The sequence below is a fragment of the Cibotium barometz genome, chromosome 25, assembly GCF_041138505.1.
Source record: "Cibotium barometz isolate CiBa-2024 chromosome 25, ASM4113850v1, whole genome shotgun sequence".
Taxonomy (NCBI): Eukaryota; Viridiplantae; Streptophyta; class Polypodiopsida; order Cyatheales; family Cibotiaceae; genus Cibotium; species Cibotium barometz.
Window position 1 is genome coordinate 15,056,950 of NC_141070.1, and position 19,433 is coordinate 15,076,382.

The 19,433-nt window shown below is 46.8% G+C and overlaps 1 protein-coding gene across 1 annotated transcript in view; it reads right to left on the reverse strand.

Annotated features, from left to right (window-relative positions):
- Nucleotides 1-242: 242 nt before the first annotated feature.
- Nucleotides 243-19,433, reverse strand: part of ARP2 (actin related protein 2) — a 97,149-nt gene continuing 77,958 nt past the window's right edge. The window contains exons 13-15 of the mRNA XM_086819259.1: nt 19,318-19,384; nt 922-1,005; nt 243-757 (exon numbers count right to left, since the gene is read on the reverse strand). Coding sequence (XP_086675385.1) covers nt 677-757; nt 922-1,005; nt 19,318-19,384 — 232 coding nt within the window. The 3' untranslated portion in view covers nt 243-676. The remainder of the gene's footprint in view (nt 758-921; nt 1,006-19,317; nt 19,385-19,433) is intronic.

The window sequence follows — 19,433 nt, forward strand, 5'->3', positions numbered from 1 at the left end:
TTTCTCACTGACACTTTAACAAATACTACAAACATTTGCATTTTTATTTGTACCAAACAACGTTGATAATAAACATTTCAAGATAACTTTCACATGGAAGGAGACCAAAGGTGCCATTGGGTAGCCCTTTAAGTTTTCATATTTGAAATAAATATAAATACTACTGAGTAGATTCTAGCTTTTCATGTACATTATTTTTCTACTGTGTAGTCGAGCTGTATCATTAGCAATTTGGTGGCCTCTTTATGGCAGTTTGAGTTTGAGCTAGTCGCCACCATCAACATGTGAGTTTCCCGAGTGTTTGAATGTTGATGCTTCACAGTGAACACCATGCAGATTAAATTTCACGAGGGTCCACTTGCTTATTAGGGCTGCAGAATGAGTCTCTTTTAAAGTCCCTGGGTCAGTGTGCACAAACTTGTGGACAAAAGGATGTTCATATATGTAAGATCGATTAGAAGCAAACCATGGTGCACATCAGCATGTGTAGCATGAGAGCTGGGAGAAGTTTAAAACCAGTCTCTAATATGTAGAAGTCGAGGTAAAATGTCTACATTTCGCATGGTAAAGAATGCTACAATTACATACAACCATCATCTTCTATACAGCTATTTTTAACAACTAGAATCACATCACCAACATGCAAATCTCATCCATTTTTTGAAGTTGCCTCTGTTTAAGACTGCCCGCATTTTTGAAGACATTGAAAACCCTCTTCTTCATATTCCTTTCGACTGATCCATAGCTCAGGTGCATTCTGCAAGAGGACCATACATAAGCTTAGTATAACCTAATAGAGAGGGGACAAAGGTTTTCTTTAAAAACTAAGTTAACCTCCACTTCCTGAATACTGCAAATGAAACCCTAACAAATACCGATGTGATGTGTTGTAACGGAAAAATGAGAGTTCAAAGCAATCACCTTGATAATGCCAGCCAGCACTGAGCCTCCTAAATACACCATATGCTTTCTTCGTGGTGGATCTTCAATCCTGAGCTTCAGTTTCTGACACACAAATTTGATGTCAAATCCTTTTTCAAGTCCAGTAGTCCAACTCAGCCTCAGAGAAATGGTGCGATACTTTGCATCCACATCACAAGAATGTAGTTCTATCTAGTTTAAGAAATAGCATTCTAAACAAAGTTCAGGTTCTTTTTCAAGTCTAACAAGGACTCCCAAAAGTGATTCACTTACTCATCAAAATCTTCTTGCTAAAACTCCACTGGCTAAGAACACATCATCTTCCTTAATTAACTCCATTTTCCAATCCCTTTTGACTTTAGTGTTGTTAATGTTCCTTTTGTTTACTCTTGAATTAAGTGTGAAAAGCGGCAAGCCTTAAAAGGGAACCTTCTTCCATTGCTTACAACTGCAGAATGCTGCCTTGCTGCAACACGACAACCTGCCTCTTCGCTTTACAGACACGAGTCCATGTGCCCCCTCTCTGTTTCTGTCTCAAAATCCACTTGGAACAGCATCCACGCCTACACACAGCTGGTTCCTCCACAGATGAGCAGGCTGCACACTTGCTCACCTGCAGGCGCTGCCAGCTCCAACGCTAATAAAGGCCTATCAAGTCTTTGAATTAATTCTTCCACAGCTGTGCACTTCCTTTCCTCGATGGTCACCTCTGCATTGCTGGCACAAAGAGGCAACCACCAACAAAGCACAACAAAGTTCTCTCTTACTCGTGATTGTACAGCAACAGGATCACACAGGCACATACACCCTCTTAAACTCACTCCATTCCTCTATTCCTCTATTAAACACCAAAGGAGCCTCTGCCCAGAGACCACATACAAGAGGGGGGATGCAACTCTTCAAAGCCATCGCCCTCCTTAATTCATCACAATATTTTATAGATTGAAAAGCCTTCACACGAGCTCTTTCACATTTTGGCTGTTTTTCCATGTCTGGTCCTCTTTGTCAGGGCCATTCAACTTCCCATTTGACCATTTCGCACTCCAAGGTCCATATCGTACATAATCCCCGGGCTCCTCGAAGCCTAGCCACACAAGCACAAGCACACCACATGGCCATGCTCCAGCTGTGGGGCCAAGCCCTCAAGCTTACTTGGCATCTGGGGCCTACAGTTTGGGAAATACCCCTTGTGTAAAAATATATATCAATTTACCTTTATAAATGTAAGAGGATACAATGTGCGGTGTATACAAGAGAACATTGACAAGAAGTAGGACCTTTCACAACACAGAACTTCAAAACTCAAATTGCACAATAACAAAGATAGCCAAGAATATTGTATTACTAGAGTGATACAATAGATGGCAAAGCCCCACACCCATGTGCTCCTGTGAAAGGGAGCTTCAATGGCTAATCTGAACTGCTAAGATGGAGGTTGTCTGCTAGTAGAAGCCAAGGAGTATACTCACAGTGATAATTGATGAACTGCTTGGAGAAGAGGCTGGCCGTGTATCTATATAGGCCTGTATATGCGGGGTAGCCATGACATAACCATGCGAGTCCACTATGAAGTCGGTGCCACCGTCCGGCAGTGTAAAGTCCGACCATAAAGATGAACTAGAAACTACTACATAGTTTCCCCCATCTCGGCTCATCCTGGGCCCCATTCGGCCCTCGCAATGTCAAGACATGGTGTCCAAGAGTAAAGTCTACCTACTCCATGTGTGGAGCGTTATGAGATAATAGTCCAGTGTAGCATGTAGTCTACCTACTCCATGTGTGGACCGTTATGAGATAACAATCCAGTGTAGCATGTAGCCTATTTGGCAGTGTGCCAAATCTAATCCAAGCCGTCTCTAAACCATCTGGCCTCCAAGGCCACCTTCCCATGTGATTACAAGGATGCCGGGCACCCGGGCTGCTCAACCATGGTTGTTCCTCATCATGGGGGGCATACAGACATGAGCTAGCCAACGCCTGGACAATAAAATATGAGGGTGAAGCATTGATATCCAACAATAAATATATTTATAGACCTCGTATGTTGAGAACTCACATTAGTAGAACTTGACTGTGTACTTGGATGGTAATATCCAACATATAAAGATCCTTTACCATCGGATGAGTAGATGGCTATCAACAAGAACTGGTGACGGCAAGCAGGCGGGAATAGAACAGCTATAGAAGAAAAGCCATAAAAGGTGACAGCCAGCAGGAAGAAAACGACACCCAGAAGGTAGAGATACACACAGCTGCACATACACACACAACTCTCTCACACACTTTGGAGATAAACATACACACCACACCTCCACCTTCACAAAGGGCATGGTCCTCAAGGCCATCCATAGACTACATAATGGGGGGGCCCAATATCACGAGGGACTCACTGCCGAGTACATCTCACATACCAATGATACCCTGCGCCCCTATGTTCAATAGAGCGCTTTGTGAAAGATTTCCACCCTCTTAGTCTACTAACACCATCAACCCCATCCTCAAAGACAGAGATCCACTTGATCCTAATAATTACAAGACGATCATGATTGGCCCCAAGATGAAGGGTTGGCCTTTTAACACCCTCGTCACACCATCCTTGATGTATGGAGCAGCCATATGGGGGGCAGATTATCCGATGAGAATTGGCAGCAAGATGAGAGGCCCCGAGTCATGATGTTCTCCCGTATGATCCGCAACAAACCGTCAATCCCACACCACATTATCTAGGCAGAGTTTGCTACAGCCCCGATGGTAGTGGATGCACCCTTCCAAAGGGTCACATACCTCCATCCCATCAGTCACATGGATCCCCACAAGTACCCAAGGCTTGCCCTAGAGTCCTCAAGACAACTAGCACTCGAGGGCCACCCTTGAGTATGGTATGCCCAAGTTTCCACTTGGTTCTCAGGATATGGGCTCCGCATGGACCGCCTCCCACCCCTTCAGTATAGTTGGATTCCACTGTTCTCTAGCTCTCTCATGAGAACATGAACCGGGTTTTTTGGTTAGATCTTCTCAACCTCTACACGCACATGGTTCACACCTCCAAAACTCCAACCGAAGATGCACTTCTACGAGATCACTTCCTTCACGCTTACTGAGGATGGATTCATCCGGCAACCGGGCTACCTGAGTGTTCACATGTCCCATGCCATGCGGATTGCAATTGCCAGATACCAGTGTCATCCCACCACCTCAAAGTGGAGACAGGTAGAGCTGAGCGCGTCTTCAAAGCCAAGGAGCTCATTCAGAGACCCACAGAGGAGAGGATTTGCCGATTATGCCCCGCAAAGGTTGGGACATAGGAGTATTACATATGTCGCTGCCTACTATATTATGAGATCTGCGGGAGGTTTCATAGTCTATTCCAAGAGGGATTTGACCCACTTTCTAGGATCATTGACTTCCTAGACCAGGGTTGCCTAGGGCTCTTCCTCCTCAAGCTCCACAGACACAAGCACACTTTCTTGAGTGAGCTTCGGCCCCAGCCACCTCGCCAGCCAACCATCACCAACTTCTTCTCGGACCAGGAGGAGGACACCCATTCAGTGGATCTCGTGGACCCACCTCTAGCTACTCTCGACCCACCTCGCCCAAGAGGAGTTACCTCGGACCGGGCCTCTACATTCAAGCATGCCTGATGCCACCAACCCCCCACGTCAGCCCCACCATCCTCTCATCAACTCTAGATCCAGGACATGCCCCATCGCCATCGAGCTACCTTTTCACGTGACGTAGATGAGGGAGACCTCTCGGCCATACTCATTAGCCTCATGCTTTATATTTTGGAGAGTGGTATACCATCTGATGCTCCTCTCATGTTTCATGTTCTTGGTATTCCATGATCAAATTTCCATGGACAGTTTTGTATCACTCCAATCAGAGAGTTTTGTTTTGTTTCAATTTTATTTTCCATTCCATGATGAGATATGCCATGGACATTATTGTATCACTTTGGTCTCATAGGCCCACTGGGTCTTTAGTAGACGCTTAATCTCTTCTTCTTTTTTCGTAATGGTTGGTTGATTAGATTACGAAAATGTAATACAAAGCAAAGGTCTTGACCATACAAACATGTACATAGAGGCCATCAAACCGCACACACTAAAAGGCCACATGAGGCATGCCCACCGTACGAAGAGCATGTAACCAGGGGTCAGCTTGCGCCTTGGTGATAACATGTGCATCCATCAAAGAGGAAACTTGCCAAAGCAATAGACCATGAACACACTGGACATGACCTTTCACCCCTGATTGTGAATCAACGATGAAAGCATTTAGCATGAGCCAATTATGCCAAAGACCCAACCATCGAAAGAAAACAAAGAAGACCTCATGTTGCTGATTGTCCCCCCCTGGCTGATCATGTCCAAATACCCACTGCCTGGGTGACAAAGTGTGTCCAGTCACCATTTGCCACACTGAAGAGATGAACTCCCATATCTAGCGAGCCCCCGGGCAAGAAATAAACCTATGCCGACTCGATTCTCAACAAGTCTGGCAAAAGAAACAGTTGCCATTCGAAAGTCTCCGATGTTGAAGGGTAGTGGCTAAAGGCACGCCCCCAACCATGTCTCTCCAAATAAACACTTTGCCCTGAAAAGGAAGCTTGGAATGCCAACCACAAAATAGGACACGCTTCCACCAAGAGGCCGTTTTCTTAACATTCCATACTTTATTAGCTTTTTTTGCAAGCCATCTCTTCTCTTGGACCAAAAGATGATATACAACATTAGTGGAAGCCTTCAACAGCCTAGTGTTGCGACCCAACACCCAATCAACCCATGCATGAGAGGAATCCATCCTCTCTCTCTCTCTCTCTCTCTCTCTCTCTCTCTCTCTCTCTCTCTCTATATATATATATATATATATATATATATATATATATATATATATATATGACCAAGAGGAGCCGACCATGCAAGAGATGGACTCGGAGGAGATTGGCATTCAGCGAGCATCACAGGACAAAGGGGACATTACAGCATCAAGGAGAGTTCCTCATGCTGGGGACCACACATGGCTTAGCCATCTTCAACAGAATGTCCCGTTGGACTTCCTCCGGAGCTCTCACATGCTTCCCACATGACACAGGCTCAAGTACAATGGATTACCTGATAGGATCTCCGGCTTTAGCCACATCCATGCATACCTTCACCATTCCCAACCTCCCCCTTGGAGCCGACCATGCCTCTCTCTCCTTTAGCCTTAGCTTTTCCCGACCATCCTCACCACCACCGCCCATCTCCCGCTACACCTAGATTCACTTCCACCATGATGGAGACTCAACTTACTCGGACCATCTCTACTGACATCTAACAAATGTAGACCCCAATCTCCCACTAGCCAACCTCACCTCTCACCTCACCATAGTCTTACACACCTCTGCCATGGCCGCATTTCCATCCACCAACCGATCTACTCCCAGACCCTCCAACGGCACCATGCCCCAAAACGATTGGTATGACGAGGAATGCCACACAACACATGAGCGTCTCTTACGCAAGATTGCAACTGGCCAAATCCGAGACCGAGATGCTCAAAGGATTAACCAATACACAACCAGACGTAAGAAACGAGCACATGTTAAGGGCCAATACAAGGTGTGAACTGTATTGAGGGCTGGAAGAAAATCCGGGAGAAATGCCCACCCACACCCATCACATCCCCATCCATATGGCACACATGCACGATCCCTATACGAAGTACCAAATCAGCCCCCCAATCCCACCACCATCACATCCACCTTCTTCCGACATGGTAGCCCGAGCCATCCGGAGACTCAAAAACAGTAGATCACAGGACCACGAGGGCCTCTTGGCAGAGCACAACTCCCATGCGGGGGAGACTCTAGCACCCCTCCTGGCCCATATGTTCAACTGGGCTCTTTTGGAAGGCTTCCCACCCACCTCCATATCATCACACCCATCCATAAAGCCAGAGATCTCATGGACCCCAACAACTACAAGACTATTATGATTGGCCACACACTGGCCAAACTTTATGGGTCAGTACTTGAGCTTGAGCTCAACAAACTAACAGAGAGACATGGGCACAGAGCATCAGGGCAGGCAGGCTTCCGCAAGTTATTCTCTACTTTGGATCACATCTTCACCATCCGAGCCATCATAGAACAGGCCAAAGCACGACACCAACAGGTTTACTGTTGCTTTGTGAATTTCCGCAAAGCATTTGATGGAGTGCCTCGAGCCAGACTTCTCTAGAGACTCCAGGATTTGGGGGTACCATCAGACATGATTTGGGAGATCATGGCATTATACGAGTCACTCTTAGGGTGGGTGAGATGCCCAGGAGGATTATCAGAGGAGATCTCCAGTACCATTGGCGTGAAGCAAGGATACCCACTGTCCCCCACTCTCTTTCACCTCTACATCGACGAGATTTCAGCCTTCATTGATAGAGGAGGGGGAGGAAGTGTATCACTAGTAGGCATCCTTGTTTTCATACTACTTTATGCTGATGACATTGTGCTTATTGCAGACTCTCCAAAGGCATCTTGACACGTTACAAGACTTTTGTGCATAGCCGGATCTCACAGTAACCTTGGGAAAACCAAGGTTATGGTCTTCAACACATCCCCTCTTTTCACATCTCAATTGAGTTTCACCTACATGGGGCCTGGGCAGCCCAGTGGAGATTGCATACTCATATGTGTACTTGGGAGTCACTTTTACTGGACTGGTCTTCTCGATGAGCCATGCTACAGTGGCTAGACTGATACGAGGGTATGCTTCTCTTGCTCTCATGGAGAGACAGTGCTTCCCCCCCACTTCAATATGACCCGGACTCCCCATTCATCAGGCTCTCTTAGGATGACAGGAACCGGGTAATCAAATACGATTTATTGGGACTATACATACAAGATCAACACATGAGCCACTCTCACACAAACGGCAGTACTACATGGATACTTTCATGAGGCTTATAGAGGACGGTTTCATACTAAGGGCCAGATATCTTGTCATATACATGCCAACATGCCATGCGCATTGCAGTGGGCAAGTTGCGGGTGTCATCAGACCGTCTGAGGATAGAGACAAGGAGAGCCATGCAAATACCTCGTGAGGAGAGGATATGCACTATATGTGCCACCACACATTCTTGAGGACCCGACCCCCCACCAGACCCCACTTTGGCATGACTCTAGACCGGGCCACGGCACTACAGCAAGCCCAACGCCCCGGACTTCTTGGACCTCGCCAGCAACACAAACATCAGCCCTAGCATGAGGAGATCTTGGAGAGGCATAAAGCCACCTTCCCACGCCCGGCGGATCTGCAGAGTCTTCTACAGGCTAACCCCATGCTCGGTATCCTTGACGGCCCCCTCCCCCTACCAAGGGGTTAGCTCCATAGGTTGTACAATGATGATGGTCCCACTTTGTATCATATGGCTCGGATTTGACATTCCACGCTCATAGCTCTCGTCTTTGTTTTCTTTTGTACCATGATGAGATTACATGGACACTATTGCATCACTTTTGGTCTCTCTCTTTTCTTTTCTTTTTCGTGAAATGGTGTTTTATATTATATGTAAAATGTACATCAGCCACATGGCTCACACAGAACCTATGGCCCCAAACAAAACCCCCACAAAAGATCCTCTAAAGGATCATGACCATGCAAACCTGTACACTAATAAGAAAGCCTCCTAGCCAAATAAGCATCCCAGATAAAGCATCAAAGATGAGCCAGCCGAGCCGCCGTAGACCATAACGAAATAACATCTGCATCCAGTAGCTGAGCTGAGAGAAGAGAAGAAAACTGCCAAAGCAGCAAACCGCGGATACGTAGAATGTGCCCATGTATTCCAGACAAGGAATCAAAAATGAACCCATTCCGTGTAGTCCAAATATGCCAAAGTCCTATCCATCTAAGGAAATGGAATATCACAAGGTGACTGTCTGAAGTAATGACTTGAGGACAAATCCCAAATATCCACTGATGAGCCGAAACAGTAGACCTCTCTACTGCCTCCCAAACGCGAGAGACAAAAGACCAAATCTAACGGGCCACTCGACAACTCATGAACAGATGCATAACTGTTTCAGTGCATGTCGTGCAGAAGAAGCAAGAGGCTAGTGTAATTTTACGACGGCTCAGCTGATCCCGTGTAGGTAACCCTCCCACCAACATCCTCCAAATGAAAACCTTACCTTGGTAAGGGAGTTTAGACTGCCAACCACGCATAAGAGTTTTCTGCCACCATGATTTAGACTTGTGCAATCCCCACACCTTATTGGCCTTGGCTGAAACCCAATCTTTCTCTGATACAAGCTTATGATAGACCTGGTTAGCTGAGAGTGATATCAAGTCACCAGATTTACATAGTGCCCAATCAAGCCAAGGCTGATCTGCAGATGGCCGAGGCAATGGAGTAAAAGGCTCAACTGCATGCATGATGTCAACCCATAGTGGCTGAAATGTCCGAGGAACCCTAAAGTGCTGCCGAATACGACAAAACGAATATGGCCTGTCACTCACGACCAGGTATCACAGCATCTCGGATTCTAACCAAGCCTAGCCCGACCATGCAGTTGAGTCGTATGCGTGAAGCATCTCTGTCTGGCCAAACAATGACACGCGACTCCACAAATGTTTCGAACTGCAAAGAGTTCAAAAGTAGTCTTTCATGACCAGGATCCCACCGAGCCAACAGTAGAACTTCATGCCAAGAAAGGAGAATATGCGATAAAATGTGTGATGAGCGAATACGGAGAGGATGAGCCACATTCACAATGTCCCACCATGGAGCCTGCACACGTGTCCGCCCATGTGACAATCCCTCTTTTTCAAGATCCAGCTGCACCATCACAATCTCTTGCTTCTTTGCCTTGGCATAATCCACTCCAATTTGAACATTAAGAATATTATGCAAAATATTCCTGCCATGCACAAATCCATATTGATATGGATGAACAAGAGTAGGAAGCACCTTCTGCAAGCGATTGGCAAAAATCTTTGTAAAGATTTTATACATAATACCCATAAGTGAGATCGGGCGCCATTGAGCCAAAGAAGTAGGTGAAGGGACTTTGGGCAACAAACGAAGTATGCCCAACTTCCAATCGGCAGGCATATATCCCTCATCCCAAACCCTTTGACAAATAAGCGTCAAAGGCTCTGCAAGCTGATCAGCATATTTTCGGAAAAACTCATTTGTCAAACCATCCCAACCAGGGCTCTTTCCCATGGGAAGTTTGGAGAGAACAGCTTCCACTTCCCCTTGAGTAACAGGAGCATCAAGCTGAGCCGCCACATCAGGGTCAACTTGATATCGTACTTCAGCAAACAATGACTCCCTTGCAGCCAGGACAGCCGGTGAGACATCCTCTCGAGGGGCAAGCAAATCTTCATAAAACCTGATGCAATGCTGAATAACCTCAGAAGGTTGAGTAACAAGGTTGCCTTTGGCATCCATCAGCCTAACAATATTCTCACGCATATGTTTTTGATGCAACTTATCATAGTAGCGATGAGATTGACAGTTAGCATCCCGCAAAGCATCAAGACGTGCAAGTAGTTTAAAGCGAACATATTGTGCTTCTTGCACCCTAGATAGCTCCTTTTTCAGCCATTCTATGGCATCCACAACTTCAGCATCCATAGAGTCAGTAAACATGAACGCCTGCAAGCCCTTTAAAAGCGACTCAAGAAGAGCCACATGCTGTTTTTGTATAGAGGCATTAGCAAGACCATAATGCCGTGCTAATTTCCGAGTGTTGGTAAGGAACACTGGCCAAGCATGATAATCAGCCATGGACACTCTTGTGGAGAAATGTCGTATCAACTGACACATATAAACATCAAAAACTTCATGCTCCAAAAAAGTGTGATTTAAGCGCAAAGGCAAGCGTCCCAACAAGCCTTTATATGCATCCACAGGATGATAGACCATTTCAAACACAAGCGGCCAATGATCTGACAAAACCTGTTGCTGATCAACCATCATAGTAAGAACCTCTGGCAAAAAGAGATCTTGATGTAAAATATACATCCTATCCAATCTAGCATAAGTGCCCCGAAACTGTTGTGAGGCATAAGTGTAACCCCTTTCATCTAAATGCAACCAAGACCACATGTCTTGTTTTAGCGACCTTGCTGCAAAAGCTTCCCACGCCTTTCTCTCTGGGCCATCCATTACAAAATGAGGCAACGTGGCTGGCTCCCTGGAGACACACATATTAAAGTCTCCCATCATAAAGCCAGGATGAGAGATTGAAAGAGCACACAAGTCATTCCACAGCAAATGGCGTGCACGAGCATTATTTGGAGCATACACCCCTAACAACCATAAAGGCGTATCATCCCAAACAATCTGTATCACTAGAAATCTTCCACGAACATCTTGAATCACAAGAGAAGGCTGAAACTGCAAATGAACAGCAAACATAACACCTGACTGCGAAGCAAGATGTCCGCTGTAGAAAACATGAAATCCCTTATATACATACGCTTTGCCAGCCAACTTATGCTGCTTATGTTCAACTGCACACAAAACATCCCAACCATGACAAAAAGTTGTACGCCAAAGCCTGTACTGCTTTTGGCGCGAAGAAATACCCTTTACATTCCATTGTACAATTTTCATAAGCCTTCCCAGAAAAGGAATCAACAAGGCCGTGTACTAGGCCCAGGACAATCTGCCAAATCACGAACCTTTTGAAGCATTGCATTTTTAGACATGGTATTTGTGATCTCAGACTGCCCTTGGAGTTCCCGAGCACGTGTCAAAGGGTAATGACCATCCCATGGCGAGATGACCTCACCCTTCGAACCAAACACAAGAGGCAATTGTTGTTGTGCTTCTTTTGTTAGGCGACTTCTAATAGGATAGCGTTCTACTCTATCCACCCCAAGAGGCCCTGTACCCAGAGAAAGTTGGCCTCCCGGCCTCTCAATCCTGGTCTGTTGCTGGGCACCTGAACCCAAAGGGCGACGAGCATATGTATGTAAGGGCCCCTGATGAGTACGCAAAGGCCCCCGCCAAACAGCATCTGAGAAATCCCCTCGCGGGGCAACAAATCGTGTCTTTTTACCACGTACTTCCACCCATGGCTGCTCAACCTCATTCTGAACATCCACATGTACATCCATGTGTTGGGCATCATGTGAAGGAGCATCATGCTCATCTTCCACAGGCAACTGCCCATCAAGGATATCCTTGGCAGCAACAACTTGTTCTTTCTTAGGACATTCGGAGACAAAGTGGCCCATCTCACCACATTTGAAACAGTGGCCAGCAAATGTATCCCACCTCAATTCATACGTTAAAGGTTGCAGCCCAGCCATATTGACATGCAAATGTGTCGGCCTAGGTCTCCCAGTATTCCACAACATGCATAGACGATTTCGGTTTCTAGATGTCATTCGAGGCACCACCAAGACATCACCGATACCTCGCATGAGACCTGGTAAAACACGCCAAAACATTGGTGGGAATTGTTTCACTTCAACCCAAACTGGGCAAGCCTGACGCAACATATCTTGGTACTCTGCCATAGGCTTCCACGGAACCACATGAACCAACTGCCCATCCAAAAAAAGTGGCACCTGCTCCAAGACTGCCCTACGGGCTTTCGAAGTGCGAAAAAGTATTTCATAAAAGCCTCTCAGACCATCGTAAATCTCCTCAAGTGCCTCAGGCGACACCAAGCGGCCCAGCCATGCTCTAAGACGAGGCAACAATGGAATACGCCCAGTAAAGAAAAAGATAGCAGCACGATCATGAAAATCTGCTAGCTGTTGTAGCAACAAAGGAGTCTCCATGCATACATCAGCCACACCACTATTATCTACTGCAGCCATTTGCACGCTATTTGCCTTCACATATTCTTGCAGAAGCTCACCAGTGATCTGCAGCAAACGTGCAAACTCCGGAGAAGGTGCCTGAGAACTTTCCTCTACATTCTCTCCAACATTCACCGGAGTATAGCTTGCATCAACATCAAGCCTTTGACGTTTTTGTTGCTCCGAGGCATCTGAAGCATAACCCACATCCTTCTCGATCATCTCCTCAATAAGATCCATGTTAAGGCTATTGGCAGCCATGTCACCAACAGCAGCAGCCGGGTCATCCAAATCCATGTACAAAAGCAAAGAAAACTCGTTCTCTCAAACCCAAATTCAGCACCTGCTGCAGTGCTGGCTGGAAACTCTTCTGTACCTGCAGTACCTGCTGAAACCCTACTGTACCTGCAGTACTGGCTGGAAACTCTTCTGTACCACCTGCTGAAACCCTACTGTACCTGCAAGTCACCTGCTAGAAACCCTACTGTACCTACAGTACCGGCAACTGGAAACTCTTCTGTACCTGCAGTACTTACGGAAACTATTGTACCTGGAAGAACCCCTACTGTACTGCAGCACCTGCTGGAAACCCTACTGGACCTGCAGTACTTGCTAGAAACCCTAGTGTACCTGCTGTATTTACAGTACTGATAACGAAAGGCGGTGTGTTGTCTTCTCTGCAAGGATGTCGATCACACTGCCACGTCCAGGTATCGCGCCAACACAGTCTTTTTGCGTAACAAGAGGCGTGTTTACAAATTCGACTTCTCTACCCATCTCTCTCTCTCTCTCTCTCTCTCACACACACACACACACACACACACACACACACAAGCCCTGAGGTAGAGCAGAAGCCGAAGCTCGACTATGAACAAGAACTGGCGACGACCAGCAAGTGGGAAGGACCAACAGGAGGGCGGAGGCGGCGGGGCAACGGCAGAACTCCTCCAACAAGGATCTCTCTCTCTCTCTCTCTCTCTCTCTCTCTCTCTCTCTCTCTCTCTCTCTCTCTCGTATCCTTTCTTTCCCACTTTTGGTCTCTCTCTCTCTCTCTCTCTCTCTCTCTATTGTACGTGTAGTTGGGTGGGAAGATAAGGGAAATCCCCAAGAGGATGCAAAAGCTCTTGCAACAAAAATTGGAGCCACTGATGTACCCATTACCGGAGCATGGCGAGTAGGCAGAGATGAAACCAAGGCGAAGATATTGATCATCAGGTTTGGTGACTTGGAGAAGAAGAAGGCCTTCCTCTCCAAAAGGATGGCCCTTAAGGGGGAAAAGATTTATTTGGATGAGGACCTTATAGATAGCACACCGGAAGAAACACATGCCGCGTGTGCTTGAGGCAAGGAAAGAGGGGAAATGGGCGGTATATAGAGATGGCCGAGTCGTCATTATGGAGAGGAGGCCCGCTTGACGGTGCGTGGCCTATGAGACCTTGCGATTCACGATGTGGAATTGCAATGGAGCCCTTAGAACAGAGATACTTTCAGACACAGTGATATTGCTATGTATACGGAAACCCATCAATGCACAAACAAGAGGCTTCCTAACGTACGGGGTTATAGATGGGAATCAGTTTTCCGCCCTCAGCCACTCATAGTGGAAGGTACCAGAGGATCTAGAGGAGTGGCAATACTCTATAGGGAGGAGCTTCGTGACAAAATACATGTGGTACATAGAGATGCAGCAGAGAGAGGCTCCGCGAGCTATATGTGGCGGTATGCTACTCCCCCCCCCCCCCCCAGCCCACTCCAGGTTTGCACCATCAGGAAAGTCGCCCTATATACCACTATATGATGATATCATGAGGTTTGCCAAGCATGGGAGACATATTACTATTGGGAGACTTTAATGCACGTACAAGCACACAGCAGACAGAGCTATTTGATACTCAAGAGGCTATATACTAGGAGATCACGGCAGAGGATGTAGGGTTGCAGAGATCAGCAAAGGATGAGGGAGAGATTACAGATTATGGCAGGCATTTTCTCACACTCGAGAGTGCACATGAGTTGGTCATATACAATGGCTTATCGAGATGGCAAGGATTAGATGCTCTCACACACTGGAACTCTAAAGGGGGAGCGAGCACAGTGGACTACTTGATGGGATCTCCTTCATTGATACCTGATGTGTTTCACAATTTCCAGTAGGCCCATTGGCATAGCAGCCAATCATGCATACCTGAGTTTCACACTAGTAGGTAGATCCCCGTGAGATGGGCCAGCCACTCATCTACCTAGGTACCCGAGATATCAGTTTATACGTGAGACAGTGGGGGTTTACCAAGATGCAGTATATGATGGCTTGTTTGCTTTAGACCCGCATAGCCCTCTGGACGAGATCACAAGAGGATTGGCAGGTGTACTACATGCATCCACCTCATATGCGTTTCCCTGCACTATGATCCCCTCCACCCACCCCCGTAGCACTGCCCCACATAACAGTTGGTATGATGATGAGTGTCGTGAGACGAGAGCACAGCTACAGCGTGAGATTGCCATTGGGTCTCACACGCATAGACAAGCTAGGATGATCTTTCGGCGCCTTGTGCGGAGGAAGAAACGAGCCTATCTGGCTAAGCTAGAGGAGGAGATCTACCAACTCTTCCTGGGGAAGGACAGCAAGAGCGCATGGAAGATGTTTCAGGAGACACAACCTGGTACCCCGATTACTACACCTGAGGCATGGCATACTTATGCTAGAGAGCTATATGATGCACCAGGACAGCCCCCCACCCCCCCTCCACTGGGAGCTAGACCGGCTAGCAGCACCTTTTTTACTATGCGGATGGTGCTAGATGCGATAGACAAGTTACAGAATGGAAAGGCACAGGATCATGATGGGCTAGTTGGAGAGCACTTCTCATATGCACAAGACACTTTGGCTCCGCTCATCGTACATGTGTTTAATTGTGCCATTTGTGAGGGTTTCCCGACAAGCTGGACAGAGCATATCATTGTACCACTCTTTAAGAGTGGGGACCCCATGGTACCAGGCAACTACAAGACGATCATGATTGGTCATTATTTGGCCAAACTATATGGCTCTATATTGGAGTCGGCGGAGCTGAGCCGATGGGCAGAGAGGCATGGTCATCGAGCACATGGACAGGCTGGCTTCAAGAGAGGATTTACTACCTTGGATCACATCCTGACACTTCGGGCACTTATTGAAGAGGCCAGGGCACAGAAGAGAAGGATATACTACTGCTTTGTGGACTTCCGCAAAGCCTTCAATACCGTACCACGTGCCAGGCTTATGCACAGATTGCATGACATTGAGGTACCCGACGATATGCACTGGGGGATATATGCTTTGTATGAGTCTGTAACAGGCAGAGTCCGAGCTCCAGGCGGACTATCTCATAGGGTGACCAGCACGATAGGGGTGAAGCAGGGATGCCCGCTATCGCCCACCCTCTTTGGACTATACATTGATGCGGTCTCTGATTATGTAGACAGATTGAAAGGCCCAAGGGCATGCCTGGCAGGGGTGTTGATACCCATCTTGTTATATGCTGATGATATTGTTCTAATCTCAGACTCTCCGGAGGGATTACAGAGACACCTGGATGCATTACAGGCTTTCTGTACGGATAGAGATCTAACAGTGAACCTTGGGAAAACCAAGGTTATGGTGTTTAACACCACACAGGCATGGGTGACGAGATCAGAGCCTCAGTTCACTTTCCGAGGGGAGCCGGTAGAGTACGTCAAGTCATATGTCTACTTGGGAGTTACTTTCACAGGACCGCGTTTCTCCCTGAGGGAGGCAGCAGCAGCTAGATTAGCTCCAGGGCATGCAGCCTTGGGGGCACTTGAGAGGCAGTGTGCACACATACAGTTTCAGGAGCCACACACCAAATTGTGGCTATTTGATACGCTTGTCACACCGACCCTCCTGTACGGAGCTCCAATTTGGGGGCCCAGTATACATCACACATCTCAGAGAGGGACAGATGAGGGATGGAGGCAAATGGAGAGACCACTGATTATGATGATTGCCCGCATGATTCGGAGCAAATCATCAGTACCACATGAGATTGTTCGGGATGCGCTGGGTGCCCCATCAGTAGTAACCGAGGCCCTATTCCAGGCAGTTACCTTTTTACAGCGGCTATGGAAGCTCCCTCAGCAAAGGTACTCCCGATTGGCATTGACCTCATCCTTAAGTTGGCAGAGGATGGAGATACTCATTGCTGGTATGCTCAGATGAGATCATGGTTTGACCTACATGGTTTGCGGATAGAGGCACTACCACCCTTTCAGTACAGTCTGGATTGTCCATTTTTGGATCTCACCCGCTCAAAGCAAAACCGCGTGATCAGGATGGATATCATCAGAGTGGACACAGAGAGGACATGGAATAGCCCCCTTGAGCCCTTAGGCACGAAAATGGCTCATTACAAGAGCCATTTTCTACACCTCTCACCAGATGATTTTATCACCTGCCCAGCGTACATGGATGTACACCTATCACATGGGATACGTTGTGCCATTGGACAGATCCGGACCTCATCACACCAGCTGCGGATTGAGACAGGGCGATATGTGCATCAGATCTTGGATGACCGCATTTGTCAGCGATGCTACCAGGAGGTAGAGACAAAGGAACACTACATTTGCCGATGTACGCTCTATTATGAGATCCCAGGGAGATATCACTGCCTCTTCCGAGAGGGTTTTGGGCCGTTACGCAGAGTCATGGAGTTTGAGGATCAGAGATGCCTAGGATTGTTTCTACTTGAGCTCAGGAGACATAGAGAGACCCTCTTGGCAGACACGAGGCCGAGCCATGATGTACCTAGACAGAGGACCCTGACAGATTTCTTCGGCACCAACACCAGCAACCGAGCCCACACACCTCCTGATACCTCCTCCATTGGGCCATCAGGGCACCGACCACACTCCCAGGGAGTCACCACTAATAGAGCAGTTATCTTATGTCGTGCTCGTCGGCCACGCCCACCACCACGGCATCCTCACCATCGCGAGATCAGAGCCTTTATTGCTCGGCATCGGAGGTGCCTACCTCGCTTCTACGACCTCTCCATTCTAGACAGCCCCATGGCCGAGATACTTTATCTAAGGAGAGGGCAACACTTCAACTGATCAGCATACATGGATCTACCTGATATACATTTTTCAGTATTTTCAAGTATTTTCTACTCAGTATCATCTCGGAGTCTTACAGTTCTGTTCTTATAACTGTAGGACAATCAGTTTATTGTACTTTTTAGTCTCATTTAGTTGTTCTCTTTGATGAGACACCAACTTCAGATGTACTCTCAGTTTTGGTCTCATAGGCCATTATGGCCTCTTAGAAACGTTAATATATCACATTTCATTTCATTTCTCTCTCTCTCTCTCTCCCGGTCACAATTGAGTTCAATACGTCTCTGTGTTGTGTGTGTGTAGCTGCTGCTAACACTGGCCAGGGCAGCAAAAGCCCCAAAAGGGGGGCAAACGGGGGGGAATTAAGGGGCATGTTAATTTCTTTCTAGAAACTTCAGTTGAAATCCTTAATATTTGACCTCATAGCCTTCAATGCATTGAACAAGAGATTTAAAATATTGTTTCATTTGACACTAAGAGCGTCACTTCCTTTTTTTCCTTGAGTAGATCCACCTAGTAGTCGCAATATTGGATGCCCACCCGGAGGCAGTTAGAACTTGTGGACGTGGCCACAGTACCAACGGGTGGCCAGCTGGAAACTCAAGACCTCCCCTGTCCATGTTCTAAGCCCGTTGGTACTGTGGACGGATGCAGTTAAAACTTGTGGACGTGGCCACAGTACCAACGGGTGGTCAGCAGGGATTGAACTCAGGACATACCATAAGTTTAGCAGAATGGCTTGCTCCACACACTCATGGTTACATCTGTGAAAGGGCATGCTGATTTCCTTCTAAGAGACTCAACCAAAGATCCTTCAGAGTAAATCATATACGTGAATGTTGCTGGTCTTCATGAAGATCAAGCGTCCGGAGGTCTATTAAGACTAAAAAAGGCCCACCCAAGGCAGCTGGCAGATTCCACGTCCACAATCAAGAAAACCATTGAGCAAGTCAAAAGTACACGACTCCTTTCTTCCAGATGCCTGTAGTCCCAATGGTTAACCTGCTTCCTTTGTGAAATCTCACCCATCTTATCATTTATAAAAAGGGTGTAGTTGTCATCCTAATAAGTATAGCTAAACCATGACTATGGATTTGGTGAAGTGTTTTCTTCTATTGTTGCCTCGTATGAAATTTATAACCCTACCCCCACCCTCCCACCAAAGCCCTGCGGTCTTCTTTTTTGTTCTTAACCATAAGCATGCCAAACTATAGTCTTTCAAAGGCTTGACTGCTATATGCTATCTAAAGAGCTCATTCACACTCATGTATCAGATTCTCTTAGATTAAACCCTTGCCTGCAAGGAATGTAAAGGAACAACACCTTCAAGCACATGAACATACGAGCCAATTTACAATCAATTGTGTTACAGATGGCATGCTTATATGAGTAAAAGAGATGTTAACAAGCAGTACGTTGTTTTGAAACAAAAAGATGATTCTACAGATTCTACTTTATGGAAAGATACCTTAAGGCCCTGTTTGTTTCCTTTGAGCACAGTTTGAAGATACAACTGACGAACCTCTTTCTCCAACCTGTTTCATTTTAATGATCACTGAGCATATGGATACTCTAAGTAAGAAC